We start from the raw sequence: 24,373 nt of genomic DNA, 5'->3' as shown, positions 1-24,373 counted from the left end.
GGTGCCTAACTCGGTCACTTGCTTGGTCATTGCTTCCAGGGTTAGTGTCCTTTTTGCCTTGTCCCTCCTAAATAAGAAGCTTCCTTGCCCCCATGTGGGAACTTTCTTCCCTTGCTTCCTGACTAAAAAGTCACCTTTCACTCCCTAAATGCGAAGCTTTCTTTGTTGCACTGCAGCCACTAAGCTTCTTTGACCCCTAACTAGGGTAGTTCGTAAATCCAATCTATGGCGTGACTATTTCCGAACGCACTCACGGTAAATGTCTTTGTCCCCTAGCCAGGAAGCTTCCTTTTCCTACAAGGACATGTTCTTTTGTTCTCTATATAAGGTGCGTTTGTAAACCCAATCTGAAGACCAGTCTTGGTGCTCTCCTGCTCCAAGAGTGTGGTGTTCTGAATAACCGAACACTAGAAAGACAGAGCGCATTTAAGTCCCGTCCCCACCAGAGCTGAAAACAATTCATTGCTCTCCATTGACTTTTCTTTGTGTAAAGGTGCCTTCCTGTCATTTACGGCTGCTAGCAAACAACACAAAAATACCTAAAAGCTGCTTTGTGGTGGGATGCACTACCAACATGGTAAAGAATCTGTAACTACGTTTTTACAAGCTGCCGAACTGAAAAACTAAACTTTAAAGCAATAAGACACGAGGCATCAGCAGGAAGAGTTGGTAGTTCAGTACCTGGTAGAGGTGGTTCCTCATGTTGAGCACCTCCTCTCCAGGCAGCGCAAACACAACCTGAGTGAGACTCTTCAGCGCCTCCTTCTGGCTGTGGAGAACTGCCAGATGGAGCCCACTGAGAGGAGAGGGAAGAGGACAGAGAAAATGAAGCAGAGACTCACTGTGCTTTGATTTTTACTTCAATCCAAGATATAAAATTGCAAACGACCTTTTTTAACGAGATCACACAGATGATATTCAAAGACAAGAATAAACAAATTTCAATAAAATATTGTGTGTGTTTTGTGTTTACTGACGTGTCTCCGTCCTCGTCCTGTGCGGTCATCAGGGGGCGCTGTGCAGCCAGCAGGTACGCTGAGTCTCCTGTGACTGAGTACTGAAACAGAGCCTCCAACTGTCTGCTGGTCACCTGAACCAACCGCTCATCTGCATCACACAAAACATCATTTTAAATGTATTTAATAAAGCACAGCTTAGCAATAACATTTCATAAAACCTTTGATATGATTCAGTATGAAAACGTTTGTCAGCTCGCTGCCTTTTGAGTCATGATTCTTTTACCATGAATGAAACCTTTAATCACACAGTGACAGTTACAATAAGTCTGATTAACGTGCACATAATCTAGTTATGACAGAAGGGCTGAAACAATGAGTCAATTAACTGATCAGACTACAAAAAAAAATCATCTTTTTTAACAAACTGACGAGAAATAACGGATTCCAGTTTCTCAAATGTACAAATCTGCTTCTTTTCTTTGTTTCTGTGATATTAAACTGCCTGTCAAAACATCATTCATCATGTCACATGCTGTCAGTGTTAACCTAGTAACAACCTGCACCTGTCATGAAGCAGGCTCTGAAATTTAGCCGACTTGCTTGCTAACTGGCTAACTCAAGTGCTAACTCAAAAACATCGACACATTTTGGAAAAGTAAAAGAGCTGATGGGCACACCAACAACCCAGCTGACAAAAACTCGGCTGCAAAAAAAATACCAAAAACTCCTGGCCGAGTTAAACTCGCAGGTATGAGGCAACATGAAGTATAATCGTCCACTGCACATAAAAATGACTGTTACTGGCCCGAATGTGTTCTCTGCCACACCACTCACTCAAATGAGCATTTAAAAAACTGTCTAAACTTCTGCTTGTCTTGAAACAAAAGCATCTGGCAGAGGCCGAACAAAACAGCCAACTTTCAAAGGAAAGGAAGAGCATCTGGCCAGGCAGTCGACCATATTTGTGCACCGAGCTACTGTCCCGAACAGGCACTGAAGGCATCGTTTTCAGCTTCGTTCATTCGCTTTTGACATTTTGCTGTAGTGTTGTCAATCAATTTTAAAGACATATGCAAATGCTGTTCATGGGGCCTTGGCATGGAAAAGTTCAGAAATTCCTGTTCCAGACCAAACAATTTTTTCATTACTCAAGACGATAACCAGCAGATTTATTAATTAAAAATTATGTTTAGTTACGGCCCTAGTGTAAAACTGACACCAACTCTAAATCTGAATGAAGATGTGTCCTTTAGCTGAGATGACATGAACATATATTTTATTCATAATCACAAGTTGGAGGTTTGATCATCTGCTGTGTTTGATTGAAGTCCAAATTCAGCTGCAGCAGGGTCTGAGTTAATGAGTTAGTGTTTCTCTGTGTGTATGAACACAGTCAGTACATTTACATGCACAGTTGAGTGGAGCTACAGTTACAGCTCGACTAGGACATCTAACTGGCCTACTGTCCTTGTCCCAGTACACAAGCACGGGAGGGGAATCCATTTATTGAGCCAAGTATGTGCGACTCCTCTACGATAGGTGGAGATATGCCCCCTTTCAGCTTGTTAGTATTGGACCTTTTTCCTGTTGACCTATTACGTCACAGACCAAACAATGGACAAATAAGTTAGCTACGGTTAGCTAGCAGCTAACTGCTACCATGGTGGACAACTTTACAGCTCTGTACATTTGGTCCGTCCAAAAGTCACGGCTCTGGATGTAGATTTCTCCATGTTGTTACCGGCTTCTTCTTCTTCTCTTACACATTTAATGCTATTGGACTTCCAGGTAAAAGCCCGGGGCGGAAACTGTGGAGCATGCTCAGAGAACCAGTTTGGGTACGATTTTAGTCGGACTAACATGTTTACATGTAATTTAAAAGTCCAGTTTTCATCGGACTGACACAATTAATCGATTTTCTCTGATGTCATGTGGATGCACTGAGTGTGTACGATGACGGCAGGTTGTAGCTGTGTACCTCTGTGTGGCTCTGGCTCCTCCTCAGTCCTCTCCCCTGCCTCGAGGTTTCCCTTCAGGGCTGAAGCTCTCAGCACGACCCCCGACCCCGAATCATCATCTGGATCACTGTCGTCGCTGCTGTCGTCTGCTGCGCCACCTTCAGAGGCTTCAACACAACATTTCCAATTAAGAATTAGGATCTTTGGTTTGGATGCAAGTGCATATCGTGGTGTTGTGAAATAAAATAGACTGTAGATTTCAGTGTTATTTCTCACCATGTTTGATGCCTCCTCCTGCCAGACCAGCTGAGTATCCTGTGGAGAAACCTCCACCTCCTCCTACTCCTCCTACTCCTCCTCCTCCCCCATAGTTGTAGGTAGTAAAGCCCTGAAAGTAACCTGAAATCAAACACACCCACGACATCAGCTGACAGTCTTGTGATGATGAACAACAGTGACATGAAGACGGTTTATATCTTCTACTTTTCTGAAACATCCGAACTGTCAATGACTCTCCAGGTTTTCCAGGCTTGTGGTGCGGATTTTACCTCCTCCTCCCCCAGAGCCAGGTCCTCCTCCTGCAGCGGGACCTCCACCTCCTCCTCGGTACAGACCTCCACCTCCTCCGTGACCGCTGAAGTCCTGGAAGTTTGGCAACGTCTTCTGTCTCTTCCTCTGCACCTCCTCCTTGTCTGAGTACACACAGGTACAAGAGTGTGAGCATGTGCACAGGTGAGCTTCATGTCACCACAACAGTGTGTTTGTTGGTTGATGCTCTACTGTGACAATGAAATACCAAATGATCTGAGGGTGGAGTCACCTGACCTACCTATGATCTGAGGGTGGTAGGTGAAGGGTTTGGGCTCGCTGGTCTCGTTGTCAGACTTCCTCTTCAGCTGGACAAACACAGACGTGGGCTTCTGCAGGTTCTGGTCTCGATACTTCGGAGTCTTGAACACGATGGCGAACTAACGACAGAGAACACATCATCAAATCACAATATATCGCATTATATCTTGTCGCAATATTCAGCGTATCCCGACATATTTAAATCATGGTAATAATGTATCGTGACTTCCTTGTGTGAAAACTATAAACAGTAGCGCTACTACGTCCTCGTACTGACCTGTCTATGGACGTCTGTCGGGGAGAAATCTCCCAGAGCCTCCCAGGTCAACCCCGAGTCATCTTCTTCATAGAACCGAACCTGGATATCATCTGGAAACACACACACACAAAACAATTTACACTACTTTTAACTCAACATTTTCTTTTTAGAAATACTGGTGTTCTCTCTGTGTTTTTCTTTCATGTCTGAAATCTCTGTCGTGTCTTCGTCCCCATTATTTTAAAGAAAACAGCAACACCTCCATTCATTCAGAGGTTAAATTTAGATTTTGTACAATTTGGTTTAAAAACTGTATTTTTTCTGCCTAATATAACATCAGTCCGGGGAGCTGCGAGCCTCTGACCACATGTTGAATGTACAAACTAATGTTTGTTGTTGAGGCGACCTCAGTGTAAATCCATGAGCAGCTGAACTGGAGGATTGCAGCGAGCTGAGTCCAGATCAGCTGCTGCCGCTCTGCCAAGATAACTAAACAAACAAAAACAAAAAAGAAGAAGCAGGACACAAAAAGAAAATGATCCCAGTCTGAGTCGGTCTCTTCCTCCTGAGGGATTTCACATATTATCGGAGGGGAATTCCCTGAAGCTGGACTTCCTCCAGGAGAACAAACAGCTGCTCTGACGAGGAAAAACTGTTCACAGATCCACTTCACTGCATCCAAATAAAGCTTCAGGGAAACAACACAAATAAGATCTCTTCAGCTGCTGTGCTAAATACAATTAATATGATTTAAATGCTAAAAATCAGCATGACTGTAATAAATGTCATGTGTTTGTGGATGAATACACCCTCAGCAATAAACTTTCCTTTCAGTGTCCATCAGACTTTCAAACTCCTTTTAAAGACCTGCAAGTGTTTCTAGTGGATGAAAATCATATTCATATAGTATCATTTTTCTGAATATCATTTTTTTTACAAGCATGTACTCGTAAAGAAATTATTTCTATGTGGGCTGGCTGCAGCTGGGAAATAAACCTGAGAGAGTTAAGAAAAAAAACATGTGAAAATAAAACACTAATTGGTGTTTTAGTCTTTCATGTTCATGTTTACCAGTGTGACTTGACCGATCCTAACAGTCAGTAAGAAAAGCAGCTGATCACTTACATCTCCTATAAGGGTTTGACTAAAGAATTAATTAGGGATGGATATCGTCAGGATATTATTGATATTGATGTGGATACTGATACTCTAATGACAGGAAAATGTTGAGTATATTCTTGTTTTATAACAATATATATGTATACTTATAACAGCAGCAGAGCTCCAGGCAGCAAGGTAAAAAATACAATCTAATATTACGATATATCTGTAACTTATAAAGTTACATAATGTTACGTTAAATGGCAAATAACTTAAAGCTAAAGACAAGTAGCAAACTAATCCCAGTTAGCTGTAATTCGTTAGCTGAAATAACGATAAGGAAGCACTATAACATCAATGAATTTCCATCATGGGTCCCAGCGTCAGATGTGGGCCCAAGCTTGGAGCTCTGCGGCAGGACCCTGTTGATTAGCTCACCCGCCATCTGCAGTTCATGTTAGTAACCCTACCTGCAGTACTTCCTGTCCTGTCCAGCTTTTTGCTCCACCGCATGAGTAAATTAAGCAAAGTTGGAGCTCACCACACCTCAGGTGTGATCACTGAGCAATCTGTTTGAATAACTGCATTGTTTTTTATTTGTTTTTGTTTTTGGTTTTTTTTTGGGGGGGGGGGTGTTTGTATTTATTTAGTTAGTTGGATGCTTGCACGTCTGCAGCAGCTGGATGCCTGATGCTTTAACTTTTTCTGCCTACACCAGCAGCTAAAATAAAACCAGAATTACTGCCTTGGTGTATTGCCTTCATGAACCAGTCACCAATTCAGTATCTGACCAAATGTCTCACCTTCTGTTCCTGAGATATGACACTGAATAATGGCCAGAAAAGGGTTTTATGCAGAACATTATGATGTCACAGTGAAGTTGACCTTTGACCTTTTGGATATAAAATGACATTATTTTATCCTGTTTGACATCCGTGTGAAATTTTGTCATAATCAGCGTATGAATTCTTGCGTTATGGCCAAAAACATCATTTGAAAGGTCACAATGACCTTTGGCCACCAAAATATAAACAGTTCATGCTTAAGTCCAAGTGGACGTTTGTGCCAAATTTGAAGAAATTCCTTTACGGTGTTCTCGAGATATCGTGTTCACAAGAATGAGACACTCAAGGTCACAGTCACTTTGATCTTTGACCGTTGACCACTGAAATCTAGTAAGTCCATTCCAAAGGTCAAGTGGACATTTGTGCCGATGTTGAAGAATTCTCTTACACCGCCTTTAAGATATCGTGTTTACGAGAATAAGACAGACAGATGGGGGTGTGTACATACTGTACTTACTTACAGACAGACAACCTGAAAACATAATTTTGACTAATTAACCTTAAGTAATTAACCTTTTGCTGCCTATCGATGTGTCTGTGGGACACTCGCACTGCTGCTATGAAAAGCTACATGAGTATAAACAGGTGATGATGATAGATTAGACTCATCTGCGGTTATTTTCCCAAAAGAATACCCTGTCGTAAATGAATCGAGGTACAGTACACAACAGAGAGTACAACCGAAACCATAAATATACAGTATGTTCCTTTACTTTCAAAGCAGCCTATCTGAAAAATAAATCCTCCAAAAGTTTATGTCAGAAAATAAACAATAGTCAATTTGTTTTATATATTTGGTTGTGATGAGATTTCAAGGCTTTCAAGTCCTAATTGCTAAAGAGCCTCTTCCCTGATAAAACCACTCAATGCTCCTTTAAACACGTGTGTGCAGAGGATTCAATGAACCGTCCAGCAGGTGGTGATATTATCAGCCGATAATCACCAAGATAAAACACCTAATTTACATTTCCTACACTCACGATATCACTGTCAAAGTGGAGAAACTCTTAACGTCCGAGCTGATACGAACTGAAAATGGAAATCTGTTTTTTCTTTTAATCCAGTCATCACTTTACAGAAACCAGAAGAGGAAAAAGCTTCATGATGAATCAAACCTGTGACTGAGTCTTTGGGGTTTTTCTCCTCTGATTTTTTTGGGGGGTTTTATGTGTTTTTACGTTTTTTCAGTGTTGCTGTAAAATGTACTTTAGAAACAGTCTTCATATGAAGTCTCACCTTTCTGGACTTTGTCACAGAGCAGGTAGACCTCCTCTCCTCCGCTCACACAGCCGGCGGTTCGATCCATCCTCACGATCTTCAGGTTGGAGGCGTTCGGAGCCTCTGAGGGAAGAAAGACAGAAACACAGCAGGTCAGTCAGTGGAGGAAGAAAAAGGCTGTGGGTTCAGAGACATATAAATGCAGCTGCAGCGAAAAGGTGTTTTCACTGTTAAACCTTACAGTATTTTTCTAATCTACATTTAATTTGGACTAAATGTGTCCTGGAACTTTCCCAAGGACTCCTGGAACATCCTCAAGAGTCTGAAGACGTTCTACAAGTGACTAAAATAAACTTTACTGTAACATTTGACAAATGTTTGTCCAGAAATGATGAGGTCAGTCTGTCCAAGGAATTTAATCTGAACAGTAGCTGCTGAGATGAAGCAGAAGATGAACACTGCAGATTTTAAATACCCCCTGGGCCTTTCCCCTCTGGACAAACTTTACTTGTTTAGCTCCACGACTGTTCAGACTCTAAGAATAGATTGCCATCAGTGTGCTGTTTGTTCTGTTCAACACATTCATACTGTGGCTGTCGTGAACTCTGCACCCTCTGGGGGGACCACCAAGGGTTTTTACAAATGTTGGATGACAAAAAAAGAAACAAGATTAAAAAATAAAACTTCTCAGCTTTAGTCTGAATCTAAAGTGAAAGTGCAGAGCAGTCCTGAGGTGATGAATTTCAGTCTTCTGAGAGGAAGCTGCAGCATACGGAAACCAAACCAGCAGGAAGAGGGAAATGAAACCAGGCGGTCTGACACAACTTGACAATAATCCTCAGCTACAGAGAGTCAACTGCAGACCTGTTCACTACGGAGGGTGTAATCAGAGCTCAATAACTTAGACCTGCAGTGAGTTTTATCCCATTAAATCTCTAACCATCTTATGCTACTACAGTACAACAGCCCTGCAATGGATAGATATTGTTCTGACTTGTGTTATCTGCAATAAATGAGGTAACAGTTTGTTTCAGAATCAGTTTAAGTACTGGCCTGGTTGTACTGCTGCAGCAGCCAATTCACCATGGTTCAATAACCAACATTGATCCATGATATTACAGAGGTTCAGAGTTCAGTTTTAAATCTAAAGTACAGCTCACAGTAGGCCAACGTCACAAACTAACATTTAAAAACTTCTTCCCAAAGTATCATAGTAAAGAAATACCAATAAAACACAGGCGTGACCTGCAAACTGACTTCTGTCTTTCAACCTCTGTAATAAAGCTCTCAACACTCAGAGTGATTAATAAATCTATACATCTATTAATAATTCATAGATTTTTGATTCTTGCCTAAATTAAAAATCTATTAATCAACTCCAGAATGTACAGAATTCAGCTGCCAGGCTGCCATACATTTTAATCATATAATTTTTATCTTATCGGTGTAACAACAGTCTGTTTCCAGTTTTAAATGCTTGTTCAGACATCATGTCTGTTTTTATTCATGTTTCTTCCTCTCTTTATTTTTCCTCCACACACACAGATGAGCCTTTTTCTGTGGTGAAAAATGTGACTGAGATCATGTATGAAAAAGCAGGCTGGCAAAATGTGAAACTAAGCAGAAAATGAAACTTAATTTTGTTGTGGTTTCATACTCGAATCATAAATTAGAGATTTAACTCTCAGGTAGTGCCCACTCTGCAGACTTTTTTTCCGAAGATGGGTTATAAATATTCAGCATGTTTGATTCGGACAGTATTCTGAACCCCTCTGGGATCTTACATCAGCAAATGAGTGAGCAGCCTGAAGAAGGAATCTACAAAACTACCAACTAGCTATCCTCTTTGAAACAGGATTAATGAAAGCAGCCTACAGTGTCTGAATGTGTAACTGTGTGAGAGTTCAGACTCACTGCTGTCGTAGATCGGTTCAGACACGACAGGCTCGAGTCGTCTAGAGAAACCTCCGTCACTGTCGGGAAGGAACGCCGTGAACATGAGCCGGACAACGCTGAGGTCCATTTCTTTAGCCTGAAGAGATGCCGCGCTGCTGATCACACTGCGCTGGTGGTCTGAAGAGAGCGATGGGGACAGACATACTTTCATTAATTAAAAAAACAAAGTGAGAAAAAAAATAAATAAAATACAAGGCAGAGATAAAAAAAAAATATATAAGAAAATGGTTGATATTTTATCAGGTTTTTCATGACCAGACAAAATGTAAGGAACTTCACTTTGTAAAAATTTCCTCACTTTTAGAAAGCCTTCTCCCTTTCCTAAAACGTCCACACATTCCTAAAAAGTCCTCACTTTCCTGAAACATCCTTGCTCTCCTGAAACGTCCACACTTTTCTAAAATGTCTACACTTTCAAAAAATGTTCTCACTTTCCTAAAACATCGTCCTACTCTAAAACATTATTACTTTTCCTCACATCATAAAACGTCCTCACTGAATTTAAAAATTCCTCACATTCTAAGAAATATACTTGCTTTCCTAAAACTTCCTACCTTTCATTAAGTGTCCTCACTTTTCTTAAAAAGTTCTTACTTTCCAAAACATAACCTCACCTTCCTCAAACATCCTTATTTCCCAACTTTCCAAAAAATGTCCTCACTCTCCTTAAATGTACTCACTTTTCTAAAACATCCTCACTTTGCAAAACGTTCTTTCTTTCTGTCTTTCTTTCTTTCTTTCCAATATGTCTCTGCAAGTTCTATAAGTTCAATAGGTCCTCTAAAAGTTACCAGAACAGGATCAAACACACACACACAAACACAGAGGACTGACCGGTGAGGTCTCGGGGGACTCGGACTTCCCCCTGCAGGACATCGATTTCAGGATGGATGGAGACTCCACAGTTGTATCCCAGCCTGAAGGCCTCGATCATCCTCTCCTCCAGAGTCTTCGCCACGTTCTTCTTCGTCACATGAAGGATCCCCAGGTTAGGAAAACTAAGAGAAACACACCTGTGAGTCTCACACCTGACAGGTTCATACCTGTATTTACATTACAATCTGAGTGGTTCCTGCAGACCTGATGTTGGAGTCTTTGGGCTGTAGGTCGGTGATGCAGATCCCTTTGTCGCACTGTTTTCCCACCAGACTGTGAGCGTGGAGCTGAGCGACGGGGGTCAGCGCCGTCACCAGCTGGACCACGACCCGTGCCGGACCCTGGTAGTTACAGATCTGAAACACAGACGGATTTATTGACAGTAGTTGAATAAATTACTAAACAACATTCTTTACTTTTTTGCTCCTGATATTTTAACAATCACCTGGAAAAAAAGGAGGATGTGACTTAAACTGTACTGGGTCTTAGGTCCATGCTGGATCCATAGAAACTATAAGACCTGAGGGTCGAGGGATCAAATACAAAATCTGCCTTCTTATGCTTGGTTTTGAGTTTATTTTTTAAGCTTCAGAATCCAAATCGATGCAACAGAATCAGACATATCATCCATTATTTTATTCCACACATTCTTGAATTTCCCCCTGGGGGATCAATAAAGTATATCTTATCTTATTCTTCTTTCTTGTTGAAACCTGGGGTCTCATTTATAAACATTGTGTACATAGAAAACGAGGCTACAGAGTTTTGATTAGCTCATGTTTCACAGAAACACCAGGCTTCAGCAAAAAATTGGTGAATTTAACTTCCACTTCCACTGGAATTTAATTATTTCCAAATGCATCCTGTGTTTTGATAAAAATCACTCATGCCTGTCATAAATCTTTCATTTTTCACAGATAATCAGCATGTTCTCCACATGTAAGTCCAGCCAACCACAGCTCCCATACAAAGACATATTCAGCTTTATGAACACATAACGCCACTGTCTCAAGCACAGATTAAAATCTGACAACAGCTTACTGATCAGTAAACAGTTTCCTTCCTGTCCTCAGCTGGTCAAATGGCCAGCAGCTGGTTTTAAAGCACGTCATCTGCTTCAGCCAATCAGCTTGTAGTAAAGTCCGCTGGTCGAGTCAAAATGCTGCTGCTGGCTGTATGTGCTTATGCCCCGCCCACACACACACACACATTCTGATTGAGTGATGAATTGGTGCTGGTTATTTATATTATTGTGGCGTATTGATTATGAATACAGTCCATCTGATGCTGGTTTTGTTTCATCACTGTAGCCAGTATCTCACTATCACTATCCTCATTCAGATTTTAAGAAGCTACAAATTATATTCAGCCACAAAATAAGTCTGAAAAGCTGCAAATCAGAAAGGAAGCACAGAGAGTTGTTGACTAGAGATGATACGCCGTCTCATGGTGGTCACTTCCTGTCGACGTTACAGATCAGAAGCGCAGAGAGTTGTTGACTAGAGATGATACGCCGTCTCATGGTGGTCACTTCCTGTCAACGTTACAGATCAGAAGCGCAGAGAGTCGTTGACTAGAGATGATACGCCGTCTCATGGTGGTCACTTCCTGTCGACGTTACAGATCAGAAGCACAGAGAGTTGTTGACTAGAGACGATACGCCGTCTCATGGTGGTCACTTCCTGTCAACGTTACAGATCAGAAGCACAGAGAGTTGTTGACTAGAGATGATACGCCGTCTCATCTAGTTGCATTGGTGGGAACTGGCAGGTTTTCAGAACGTTGCACGTTTCATCTCGTCTTGACGCAAATCTTTGGTCTGAACTAAGACTTCGCCAATGTTGTTTCTCTAATTTTTGGTAGTACATCCAACCAGCCTTGAAAACACAGATGGCTGTGTCTCAGAGGTAGAAGAGGTAGTACTGAAGACTTTCTGCATGAACAGGCACAAACCATCTCAGGGAAGCTCATCTACATGTTTGTGGTCAAAACAGATACCGAATGATTCTGAGGTGTTTGTCATCTGAAATCCTAGCAAAATTAAATTCAAAAATTATAGCTGCTGCGCAGCGATGGGTCAAGTCCGGGCATTTTTAGGCAATTCTGAGCAACAAGCAGAAGAATTGGAAGATATTTAGGAATTTAGCAACACAATCTGCCTTTTTCATCAGCTGAGGCTTGAACTCACAACCTCTGAGACTAAGAATCAATTCCTATCTCACTGAGCTAATTAGTCAGTGACAATTCATGTGTAGCTTCACAAATCGTGCAGGTTTAGCAGCCGTCCATGCATGGAAAAGCAGATTTCAAACCACTGTAAAAAATTCAGTTATCAAAACAAAAATCTGAAAATACACATACTGCATCTAGACAGCATGGAGATGTTGGTAATTTGTTTGTAACAATGATTGATTTGCTCCATAAGTGAAAAACTGATGTTTAACCAGTTGAGCTATGTGCAAAGTGAGAAGCCTCAGATGGTTTCACACTGAAGTATTGACACTGGATCTTTGTGCAAAGTTTGGTTTATTTTCAAGCATGAGAAGGCAGATTTTCTAGCAGAAAAAAGACTTGAAGATGCTGCACAGTGATCAGTCACGCTCAGGCAATTTTAAGCAATAAGCTGGAGCACAAGAAGATGATTACATTACAATGTGGATTCTGCACTAGTTGAGGCTCAAATCCGCAACCTCTGGAACCTAAGACAGTCATCTACTGCTCTGAGCTAATTGGCAAGTAGCAACTCAACAGTGGCTTCACAAATTGAGTAAGCCATTCACTGTTGTGTAGCAAAGCAGCCAACCGTGCATGGAAAAGCAGATTTGAAACCACTGTAAAAAATTCCGTTATTAAGACAAAAATCTGAAAATACACATATTGCATCTAGACAGCATGGAGATGTTTGTAACAATGATTGATTTGCTCCATAAGTGAAAAACTGATGTTTAAAATTGCCATTTTTACATTGACTCCAATTGTTCACATTAGAGCAAAATTCAAAATGCTGTAAAAAAAATTCAGTTTTTGAGATAAAATTCTGAAATTTGCCACACATCATCTACCATGACTCTAGAATTTTGTCATTTTTTTCCTGAACATTGAAGATTTATTTAGCAAGAATTTGCATGTATATGTTTACAGTACTGTTTACAGTCAAACATTTTGATGCACTGTAGGCTCAATTTTTGATAAATCAAAAATCTGAGAAACGTAATTTGTGTAGGACAGTCTGAAGATGCTCTGTAGCAAGTTTGGTGTCAATCGAGCAAAAATTGTGGGAGAAGATAGGTTTAAGAAGTTTTACAGTTTTTGAAAAAAACAGAGTGATGAACTTCATAATTTTTAACAGGTTTAAATGTACAAAAGTTTCTTCAGTATTGGGGCTACAGTTTGATGAAAGTTGTGAAGTTGTAGCACGTATGGTTGATTTGTTATGAATTTTCAAAGTTTTGAACTTTAGACGCTTGCTGTAGCGCCACCATCAGGACTATTGGCTTGAGTTTACAGCTGAGGATATCTGGCATGAGACTGGACCTTTGTGCAAAGTTTGGTGAGTTTTCACCCATGGGAAGTATGATTTCCTCGGAAGAAGAAAGAAGAAGAAGAAGAAGAAGAAGAAGACCTAGGATTACAATAATGTCCTGGCAGCTTAGCTGCCCGGACCCTAATAAAATTGCACATTTTCAAGTGGCCTTTTACTGTGACCATACCAAAGCACACCTGTGTAGCAATGATGCTGTTCAACCAGCATCTTTATGTCACACCTGCCAAAGGAGACCTGCTCACTGACAGAGTTTAACAAATTTCCAACCAAAATTTGTCAGCAATAAATCTACTGAGTGCATTAAAAAGTCTCAGCTCTTTAAGTTCAACTTGTGAAAAATGGTGTTGCATTTAAATTTATCTTCACAATGTCTCTGGAGTGTTTCACTCATAATGATATGTTATCTCACACTAGAACTGAGCTGTTTTACATAAAGGAAATCAGATGTAAAAAATACTGTGTTCCTGTTTCGTGTGTGTGTGTGTGTGTGTGTGTGTGTGTGTGTGTGTGTGTGTGTGTGTGTGTGTGTGTGTGTGAGAATCATGTCACTGCAGGTATTCATTTGCCTGCAGGAACGTTGCAACTGCCGCAGTAAATAAACACGAGCACCACTTCCTCTTCCCGGTTCTGTCGGCCAATTGAAGACACACAAACCCAGTTCCTAGAAACACAGCGAATGCTGCAGCTTAATGGTTTCCTGGCTTGAACAGGTTCACAATAAATATTTGTAATAAATGTCACTCCCAGTAGCTCGAAACAGCCAGGTGGGGTTGGAATACAAACACACTAAGACCTGCTGCTGCAGTAAAACACAAACTATCACAGGTGTCTGCACAGAGCTGTTGTTCAGTGACATTAACATGCACACCAATTACAACAGGTTAGGTCTTAAATCAGCATTAAATTTAAAAATATCTACATCCATCCATTTTCATCTGCTTTTCTGGAGCCGGGTCACGGGGACAGCTAGCCAAGCAAAGCACCCCAGACATCCCTCTCCCCAGCAACGCTTTCCAGCTCCTCCTGTAGGACCCCAAGGCGTTCCCAAGCCAGATGAGATATGTAATCCCTCCAGTGTGTTCTGGGTCTGCCCTGGGGCCTCCTACCAGTGGGACGTGCCCGAAACACCTCAAACAGGAGGCGCCCAGGAGGATCCTGATCAGATGCCCGAACCACCTCAAGTGACCCCTTTTGACGTAAAGGAGTAGCAGCTCTACTCCGAGCTGAATGTTCAAGCTCTTTACCCTGTCTCTAAGGCTGAGCTCAGACACGCTTCAGAGGAAACCCATTATGGCTGCTTGAATCCATGATCTCATTCTTTCGGTCACTACCCAGAGCTCATGACCATAGGTGAGGGTTGGGACGTAGCTGGACCAGTAAATCAAAAGCTTTGCCTTCTGGCTCAGTTCCCTCTTCACCAGGATGGTCCGGTGCAGCACCCGCATCACTGCAGAAGCCACACCAAACTGCCAATCTTTCTCACGCTCCATTCTGCCCTCACTCGTGACCAAGACCCCGAGATACTTGAACTCCCTCACTTGAGGCAGTAACTCACTCCCAACCCAGAAACATGTAGAAAAAAAAAGCAGCAGCAATCACAAAAACTTCTTTGGTTGACACAATTAAAGTCACTTTAATTTCCATTTCTCTGGTGTGACTAACAAGGTCAAAATGAAGGGAGGTTTCTCCTTCTTATCGACTCCGCCAACACAAAGTAAAAACAGTATCAGGCTTATTTCGTTTTGGAAAATGTAGTAAAACGATAACTGAGCAAAAAGTAAGAAAGAAGTCCAGAAACATGAACGCAACATGACAGATCGCTGAGTGGAAAACGTTAAAATGTCAACAGTCTGCGGCTGTGACTGATCAACATGGAGTCGCATGAACATGAAGTAGGCCGGCGATGTGTCGGTCAACTACAAAGGGTTAAAACGTGTCAGTATTTCTGGGCCAGAGTGGGCGCTCACAAAGATATTACACCTCTGGATGTTTCATCTCCGAGCTGAAACTCAACACCTTTCCTGTTTGTGACGCAACTCCACTTCCTTGTAATTACATGTGGGTGTCAGGGGAGGAAATTCCCAACAGACATGAAACAGCAGAGGAGTGTGTGTGCATGTGTGTGTATGTGTATGTGTGATAATATAAACCCGGACAGGTCTAGACAAGCAGAAGATTCTTTAACCTAAAACTCAATTTGTGTCTGTGACTTCTACTGATGTCAGCTGTAAAACTACAAACACACACACACACACACACACACACACACACACACACACATACTGCCAAAGCTGCACAGCTCACTCCATGATATTAACAATTATTGTTTCAATGAGAGAAAAATGTATGGAAAGTTTTGTTTTGCACCTGGACCGACATCTGAATAAACTCATGATGTACCCGAATTCTGTGCAGGAGTTCACAGGAAACAAGTGAAAAAACAAATTAAAAAACTAACTCATTCTTTGGACCACAGCCAAACTCTCAACCAAACGTAATTGAAATGTCTTTGTTTTTAACTTATTCTGCAAAACTGAAAAAAATCACCAGCAACACAAGCAATCAGTGGTGAGGAGTCAGAGGTCAGAGGTCAAAGACAGAAACAAAAATAAATTAAAAATTAGTTATAAAACGATAATGGAAAAATGAACAGCACAGATGCAGAAAATTGAATTTTAAAATGATGAACAGCCATGTCCCATTCAGGGTGTAATAAAATACTATAAAACTAGACAGATAAACAAACAGTAAGGACTATTTTATTGTATGTATGTAGATATGCACACATTAAAAAGGACCACAGCCTAATTTATTATGCTATTAAATGTTCAATAAGTTTGTGTGAATGTGTCTGAATATAAATCTGTGGAGTTCAGCAGGTGTCATGTCAGCAAAGAATAATATTTTTAGCACACAAATCATTCTCAAATGAATAACTTGTGCTCTTGAATTTGTGATTCAGTGCTCTCGATACATTCACAGAAATGACTGTTATATATAGTGCACGCAGGTTATCTTTATTAAAATAGTGTTGCCCAGTCATGAACTAATTTCTGCTCTTAAAATAATAATTCATGCTCATAAAGCCCGGTATACACTGTGTGATTTTGGGCTGTCCCAGATGAGAGATGACTACCAAGAAAGAAACGAGGCGACATCTTTGGTCGTGGCTGTAAAATGGTGGTCCAGTGTCGCACACTGACAGAGGTTCAAGGATGGCCGTCACGGTCAAAGACAGCCTGGGATAAAATTCATACTGTGACCATCTAACTGTGTGATGTTACCACCTACATCTTCTAACCAACCAATAGAAACGCAGCATGAAATAACGCAATGGTGCTTAACCCAAACAAACAGACAGATAGCAGCTCGCCATGGAAGCAAAACACGCTGAAAGAAATGTGTGTGATTCCAGCAAAGAGGAAAACCTTGTGAAGCCTTGCCTGTATGATGTGTCCTCCAGCTCTGACCATGATCGTGTACAGAAGGACGAAGCATGGAAGTTGTGCTATGTTGTACATTTTAAATTGGTTGTTTTATGTCTTTACTTATGTTTTCAGGTCTCACTTCAAAATGACAACTCGATCTTTACGGGAATTACCTGATTAAATAAACACAGTGTTTTATCTTTGACAGTCATTAAACAGATTGTGTTACAGAAGGACAAATTGTTTCAGTTTAAAAACCTCAATAATGACTTGTTTTCCTTTGACACCAGTGTATATTTCAATTCTTTGCAATGGGAGCTCTGCATACTTACACTGCATTACAAATGCCAGCAGCTTAAAGAGGCACTGAATGTCTACGCTGTGCTGAACGCTGTATGTTTGCAAGGTTTTCTTCTGTGTGCCAAGAGCTGAAAAATGTTCAGCTTTGGTAAAACGCTGCATGCGTCACTGACACTTTTTAGTCATCCAGTAACAGTGGAGGTGGAGGGGGGACAAATAGCCTACCACAAAGACCAACCGTCACATCTTACATGCACAAGTGCTGCACAACAACAGAGGAGGAGAAATATGTTAATATACTGTGTATATATATTTTAATACATGTTTCCTCTCATTAACCCACACAGACCAGCGGGTCCCTCCGCTCTCTCTATGTGCTTCTGCCTTCTCGTAATCCAAAGCAAAAATTCTACCACAGTAGTTCCCAACTGGTGGGTCGTGGTCCAAACGTGGGTTGTGAGTCCATTCTGAATGAACCACAAGTGACTCAAAGCATGTCAAGTCCAAACAGTGAATTTCCAGCAGAGAGCTTTTATTTTGAAGTGCTGTTTCCTGCTGTAGAGTGAGTGACTAACGGACAGCCACTAGCTGGACGACATGTCCAAACACAAGTATGACACTGAATATATCAAACTGTGTGGACCTTTAATGACTAAGGAGAACTTTGGACCGGATGGGAACCACTGGCTATTCTGTAACGTAGCAACCAGACACAACCAGAGCGTTTCAGCTGAAAAAACACTGCAGCTCCAAAACGCTCTCAAGCGCTCCCAGCTGGGCATTCCCTGAGGAGCACCTGGCGTTTCAGAATGGAAAATTGTTTTGGTGGACACAAAGCTTCATCTAACAAATCTGTCGTTTGTGAGTTATTTCCAAAAATTCCTGGAACGTAATTTGGTAATAAATAGACACAGTGTTCAATCGGTCGACTTCAAATGTATGAATCTGAGGGTTTGTCTACAGCGAGGTGTGGACTTCAACGTTTACAAAGAATAAAGCTTCTGATAATAAATAAATACTGAAGAAATATTTACTGTTGATATCGAGCAGTTATTTTAGGGGAATTCTTATTTTCTCCTACAACCAAATTACAGACGTCTTTCCAGGAAACGACTGAAGGAATTATTGGGAAATTACAGACCTGTAAAATCAAGTCCGTAAAACAAACCACTTTAGGTTTCTTGAGAACTTCCTGGATACAAAGTGAGGCGGGATACGAACAACGAACATGCCGTAACAGGCTATTTGACAGCACAAATTATGGATTTGAGGGATGGTTTACACATTATAAAGAAAAAAAAAAATCACGTTTCTGATAAAGATGTCAGTTTGGTGAGTCAGAAACATCATCATCATCATCATCATCCCACTGGTCCTAAAAGAACAGGAGGGGCTTTCCCACTCTGCAGCCTCAACACGCACCATGAACACATTTATCTGACACCAAACACAGAGACACAGAAAAAGACTTCCTGCTTTGTTCGCGTGACCTCATCTCATTCATTACAGAAAATATCCATCTGAACACCTCAATAAATATTTTAAATATGTCAATTAATGACGTGACATCAAAAGATTATTTTTTTTTCTTTACAAGGCAGCTCCTCCTCCTTCAGCTCTGCTTCTTATCTCCGCCACGTCATCACTTTAATGCAAATTCTTTTTTACTTAACCACAAAATTTGACACTAGTTGAGTTCCCAAATCATCCAAGTGAGTTCAAATACGTCCAGTTCTCTAATTTATAAAAAAACGTCTTTTGAGGACTTCCTACATCCTTCCTCTTTTGAAAATACTGGAAGTTCTGAACTAAATTAAATAAAATTGAGAAAAAAACATTTATTTTTGCACATTATTATCTGAAAATGTCTTTAAATAATTGTTTCTAAAAAAGAAGAACAAATGATTTCACATCACTGGCCGACTGCTTGCTCTCAGGATTATTAGATGTGACGACACTTGAGAAGAACGTCTGTCAGGACGTGTCTAAAATCTGGATTCGTGTGAATCAAATTTCAGATATATTTCTACAGTAAAGTGCGGTAAAGTCAGAGAGTAGAGGCAGAGAGAGTCAGACTGCAGCAGGAATCTGGGGATTTCCCGTCTCCTCTTGTTTTAGTCAGAACATGTGGGAGCTTCAGACTCCAAACACCAACAGAAACACCATGAAATATAAAGTCCTGTAAATATGAGGGAGTCTCACACAGAACCTCAAACCACACGGGGTCATCCGATACGCAGATGGAGTTTGTGGGAGATCTCAAGAACTGATAAAATGGTATTTTTGGTTGATATTGACAATAAATCAAATATGTAATTTCGAAATGACAAAATCGAAATAAGAAATAATTCTGATAGCTCTCTGGTGTCTGATTCTGAGAAAGCGGTGGTCTGTCGGGACCAGAGAGAATTTCAGACAGATTCCGAACAACACTGAGCTGTGGTTACTTTCCTTTTCGTGATGCAACTAAACATTTTTCATTTTCTCAATTTAATCACTTTATTGTTTAGTCTGTAATACATCAGAAAAAAGACCTTAAGTTGTGATATTAACATGTCTTGTTTAACCTGACCAACAACCCAAAGATTTTTACTTCACTGTCAACAAGACTAAAACAACCCAATATACATTCACCGTTAACTAACTCAGAAACTACCAACACCTTGGTATTTTTACTCAAAAAAACAACTTCACTGATTGTCAAACAAGTTGCTGATTAATAAGTCTCTATATACAGACTCTACATTCACTGAATGTAGAGTCTGTAGGCAAACCCCGGAGATCTTGCCTCCGGAAGAAGAGCGGAAGAGCCCTGGTTTCCGGTTGTAGGCTGTTTGTAGTCCGCGTGATATTGATCAATCACGTTTGAGCTGGCTGCAGTTGTTGCCAGATTAAACAGTCCGCGCGATGAACTAACGAGGCGGAACATAACTGGCGTCACTGCAAACTCTGAATCCATCGCAATGGTTCAGCATATTTACTTATATATAAACGGAAGTCGGAAACGGAAATTCGCCTCCTCCGCCCAAATCAAACCGGAATGCCAAAAAATCAGGGGTCTGCCCCAGAGGCTGTATCGCCGTCTGCCAGAAGTCAGACGCTGAATACAGCCGTTGGGTTCCGAGAATGCTGATTAATTATCTTCTGGTTAACTGATGGTTTTACCTCTAGAGCTGACAGAAGTGAGAACAAACATCCGGAGCTGAAATCACGTGCAGAAAAGGATAAGAGCACGAGATTAAAAACAGCCTGCTGTGTCACTTTACATTGTTTGTGATCAACAAATATTATTCCACATGAATCAGTGTCATGTGGAATAATACAAGTGTAGTGATGCAGGAGTCACATCACTCCACGTGAAATCAAATAAAAGGGGCTCAACACAACAATAAATCCTCCCACGTCCACCACATTTGTATCAATGAGACACACACTACATCCAAAACGATAAAGGTTAATGAGGACTGCATTAGTTTTGTAAAACCTCAGAAATTCAAAGGAAAAAAATACTGAATTAACTTTGTAGAACTTCATTTCTCATTAGGGTTGGGATCTGGATCCGGTTCTTTTTTGGAACCAGGTCCAAAGTTCCATCACATTTGGCTTAACGGTTGCTGCAAATGGTTCCTAGACTATGGGGAAAAAAAAAAACATCACGTGCATTTCCATTACAGTGCGGCACGGGCTGCATATTTCTGTCCGAACCTGACCGAGCCCGACATTATCTAATCACTAAAGCACTGAGTTTGTGTCACACAGTTGTCATGGTTACAGGCTGTTTAACAGGCCGGGTGTGCGCCGGGTGCTCAGCGGACAGAGACTTCTGTGTTTGAGACGGGAGTGGGCGGCGGGAGGTCCGACGCTTTCAGCGAGGGGAGCGGTAGAAATATAACAAAATAAGATAAAATAAGAGACACCAGTCTCCCTCTTTTATTTAATTTTCAGTGTTTAATCAAGGCGGAGGCTGGCGGCGGGAGGTCCGAGGCTTCCAGCGAGGGGAGAGATAGAAACAAACAGCCACTGTGTGTGTTCAGGTGTTGTCACGTAAATAACAGTGCCCAAGCATGAATGCATATAAGTATTTTTTTATTACATTGCTGTGGTTAATTTGAGGTAATAGTGTTACTGTAGAAATCAGAGAATCACTTTTTGTTGTTATATATTCTCAGGGAGATGATACAAGCTCTAAATCTGAAACACACACCACACACAAATGTGTATTTTCATCTAATTGTACTGTGCAACAGTTAGAATAAAGTTTTTGTATTTGTATGACTGCATTTGTGTTTATTATATACTTGTTTAAGTATAGCAAGTATAATGAATATAATGTAGGAATCGGTAAGGAATCGGAATCGTTAAAATCCTAACGAGTCCCAACCCTATTTCTCATGGAGCACATTTTACACGTCAGTCGACTAGGACTCAAGTCGTCACCATTGTTGTTGTTTTTTGTTTGTTTTTGTTGCTAGTCATTCAGTACGTTTACATGACTTGAATCTCACAGTGGGACTAACACACCCAGATCATGTGACTCCTGCATGTATACAGTCAGTCAGACCCAAACTGGCCGAGGCGCTCTGAGCATGCTCCACAGTTTCCGCCCCGGGCTTTGACCTGGAAGTCCAACAGCATTAAATGTGTAAGAGAAGAAGCAGCCGGTAACAACATGGAGAAATCTACATCCAGAGCCGTGACTTTTTGGACGGACCAAATGTACAGAGCTGTAAAGTTGTCCACCATGGTAGCAGTTAGCTGCTAGCTAACCGTAGCTAACTTGTTTGTCCATTGTTTGGTCTGTGACGTAATAGGTCAACAGGAAAAAGGTCCAATACTAACAAGCTGAAAGGGGGCATATCTCCACCTATCGTAGAGGAGTCGCACATACTTGGCTCAATAAATGGATTCCCCTCCCGTGCTTGTGTACTGGGACAAGGACAGCAGTCCAGTTAAATGTCCTGGTCCTAACTGTAGCGCCACTTAACTGTGCATGTAAACATACTAAGTGTGCTGTGCAGTGCACCTCAGGGGACGTTTTGGTCCCCAGATTTTGCTGCAGAGTGAGCGCTCTCGACTTACACACTTCCACTGCAAGGCTCTAAAATAACACTATCTTCTCTATTCCGCTTGGAGATGGTGAATTTACAGCTCACACATACTTAATATGACAGCCTCTGACTTTTGTTTCATTTCCAGTGACGGCAAAAATGTTGTTGCACATTTCCGATCCATTGTTAGCGCTGTTAGCTTGTTTATTATGGTACATGAATGCCACTGTCACACTGCACGTCCCGCTGAGCTCTGTTCAAACTTTAAAACTTTGTATGAAATTTTCAAAAACTGATCGCTGAATATTCGTATTGAACACCTAAATCTGATTTTACTGACAGTTGGTTCAACCCTACTCATAATGGAGCTGACACGGACTAGACTGAGGTTTGCCGAAACTTACCAGCTTTTTCTAGAGCTTTCACCCACATCTCACAGCCTTCACCAGCAAATTTAAAGCTGATTGAAACTCTAGACAAAGCTCGTAAAAGTGGATCTTGTATTAAGACTTTTAAACTGCAGCAGCACAAGGACAGACGTGTCCAGATAGATGGAGAAATGAAACAGTAAGCAATAATGAGAAGCACATACAACTAGCAGAGAAAAAAAAAAAGTAGAAACAGAAACTATAGGAGAGCAAATAAGGACAAGCTATAAGGATGTTTACCCAAAGGTGGTTTTGGTAATCAAAAAAAAAGAAACTTAATATAGAACAAAAGCTTCTGTTGCATCATATAAAAACAGAAGTAAACTTGAGGTTGTGTGTTGCGGTGAATCACAGGGTATTTGTTCTCCTTAAATCCACTTGCATGAAATATTTTGTTAGTCATTCGGAGAAAAACTCAAACTACAGAAAACAAACTGCTTCACCATGACAGAGTCAGCGAACAGGAAACTGTTTCTGCAAACAAAAGTCGACCACACTCACTTTGTGTTCGCAGCTTTCACTCGCCTTTGTGCATCAAATAGTTTATGTCACTTCCTGGACAGTATTTTTAGCCTCTTTGTTTCACACTGGAATGAACTTTAAATGTCACCTGCTGTCAGTCCGGCTTTTCAGTAGTAGACAGGTGAGCTCACTGTGATCCACACACACCTGCAGCTGGAGGTTGACATGTGTTTGTTACGATCTCACAGCTCAAACTGAGGCTGTTTATGACATTGAAATGTCTTTACAAGAGAAGAGGTATCAATACGCCAGCTGATCAGTACTGCAAGTCTTATCTGAGACACGTCACACACCACCAAGAAGACCACACATTAATGTCTGTGGAAGACAGACAGAGCGAGCTGTAACAGACAGGAAGTGTTACCTTGACGGTGGGGTAAGTCTTCCTGTTCTTCTCACTCGAGGCTCCTGGCAGACCGCCGTGAGACGGACCTTCACAGCCGTACCTGAACCTGAAGCCGCGCTGGAAGACAGAGGCACAAACGATGTCATGTTAACATCGAGAACACAACCAGCAGACAGATGTGCACATCTTCTGTAGTCACACCTGAAGCTTCTCAGTGTTTTAATGCTGCGTCATGTTTCAGATCCTGTCAGCACTTTCTCTCTGCACAGCGTTTGTTTTCATCTCCTGCACAGGTCAATGAGGAGTTAGTTTCTAAATTAAAAAATGGATGGATTTGCAGGCAAAAAGACTCAAAGCAGCTTAAAAAAGAGACTAAATTCTGCATAAATGCACCTGTGGATGTTCAGGTAACATGCAGCCCCACTCTCATTCTCACTGCTGTGGTAGAGACTATTTTAAGTTTCTATTGGACTATTAAAAGCAAAGAAATATGCTTTTTTTCCTGTGCCATTAATCTGTTGTCATCAGTTATGTTGAGCAGCTCCACTAAACTTTTAGCTGAAGCGGAGGAAGGCAGATAGAAAGTATGTTTACTAGGAATGCACCGAAATGAAAATTTGTGGCCGAAGCCGAATAATATTAAGTGCTTGGCCGAATACCGAATATCGTCGTTTAGTTTTTCATTAGTTTTTGCAGATGAACCCCCTCCAGATTAGTGTTGTCACGGTACCAAAAT

The 24,373-nt window shown here is 41.1% G+C and overlaps 1 protein-coding gene across 1 annotated transcript in view; it reads right to left on the bottom strand.

The window, feature by feature from the left end:
• Nucleotides 1-24,373, bottom strand: part of nfkb1 (nuclear factor of kappa light polypeptide gene enhancer in B-cells 1) — a 41,447-nt gene that overhangs the window by 6,187 nt on the left and 10,887 nt on the right. The window contains exons 5-16 of the mRNA XM_049586424.1: nt 23,656-23,754; nt 10,226-10,377; nt 9,980-10,143; nt 9,104-9,262; nt 7,208-7,312; nt 4,044-4,135; nt 3,747-3,885; nt 3,466-3,609; nt 3,194-3,316; nt 2,938-3,084; nt 978-1,107; nt 682-796 (exon numbers count right to left, since the gene is read on the bottom strand). Of these exons, the coding sequence (XP_049442381.1) occupies nt 682-796; nt 978-1,107; nt 2,938-3,084; nt 3,194-3,316; nt 3,466-3,609; nt 3,747-3,885; nt 4,044-4,135; nt 7,208-7,312; nt 9,104-9,262; nt 9,980-10,143; nt 10,226-10,377; nt 23,656-23,754 (1,569 nt within the window). The remainder of the gene's footprint in view (nt 1-681; nt 797-977; nt 1,108-2,937; nt 3,085-3,193; nt 3,317-3,465; nt 3,610-3,746; nt 3,886-4,043; nt 4,136-7,207; nt 7,313-9,103; nt 9,263-9,979; nt 10,144-10,225; nt 10,378-23,655; nt 23,755-24,373) is intronic.

The sequence above is a fragment of the Epinephelus fuscoguttatus genome, linkage group LG9 (genome assembly GCF_011397635.1).
Source record: "Epinephelus fuscoguttatus linkage group LG9, E.fuscoguttatus.final_Chr_v1".
In the NCBI taxonomy this organism is placed as follows: domain Eukaryota; kingdom Metazoa; phylum Chordata; class Actinopteri; order Perciformes; family Serranidae; genus Epinephelus; species Epinephelus fuscoguttatus.
This window is presented reverse-complemented; position numbering and strand designations above follow the sequence as displayed.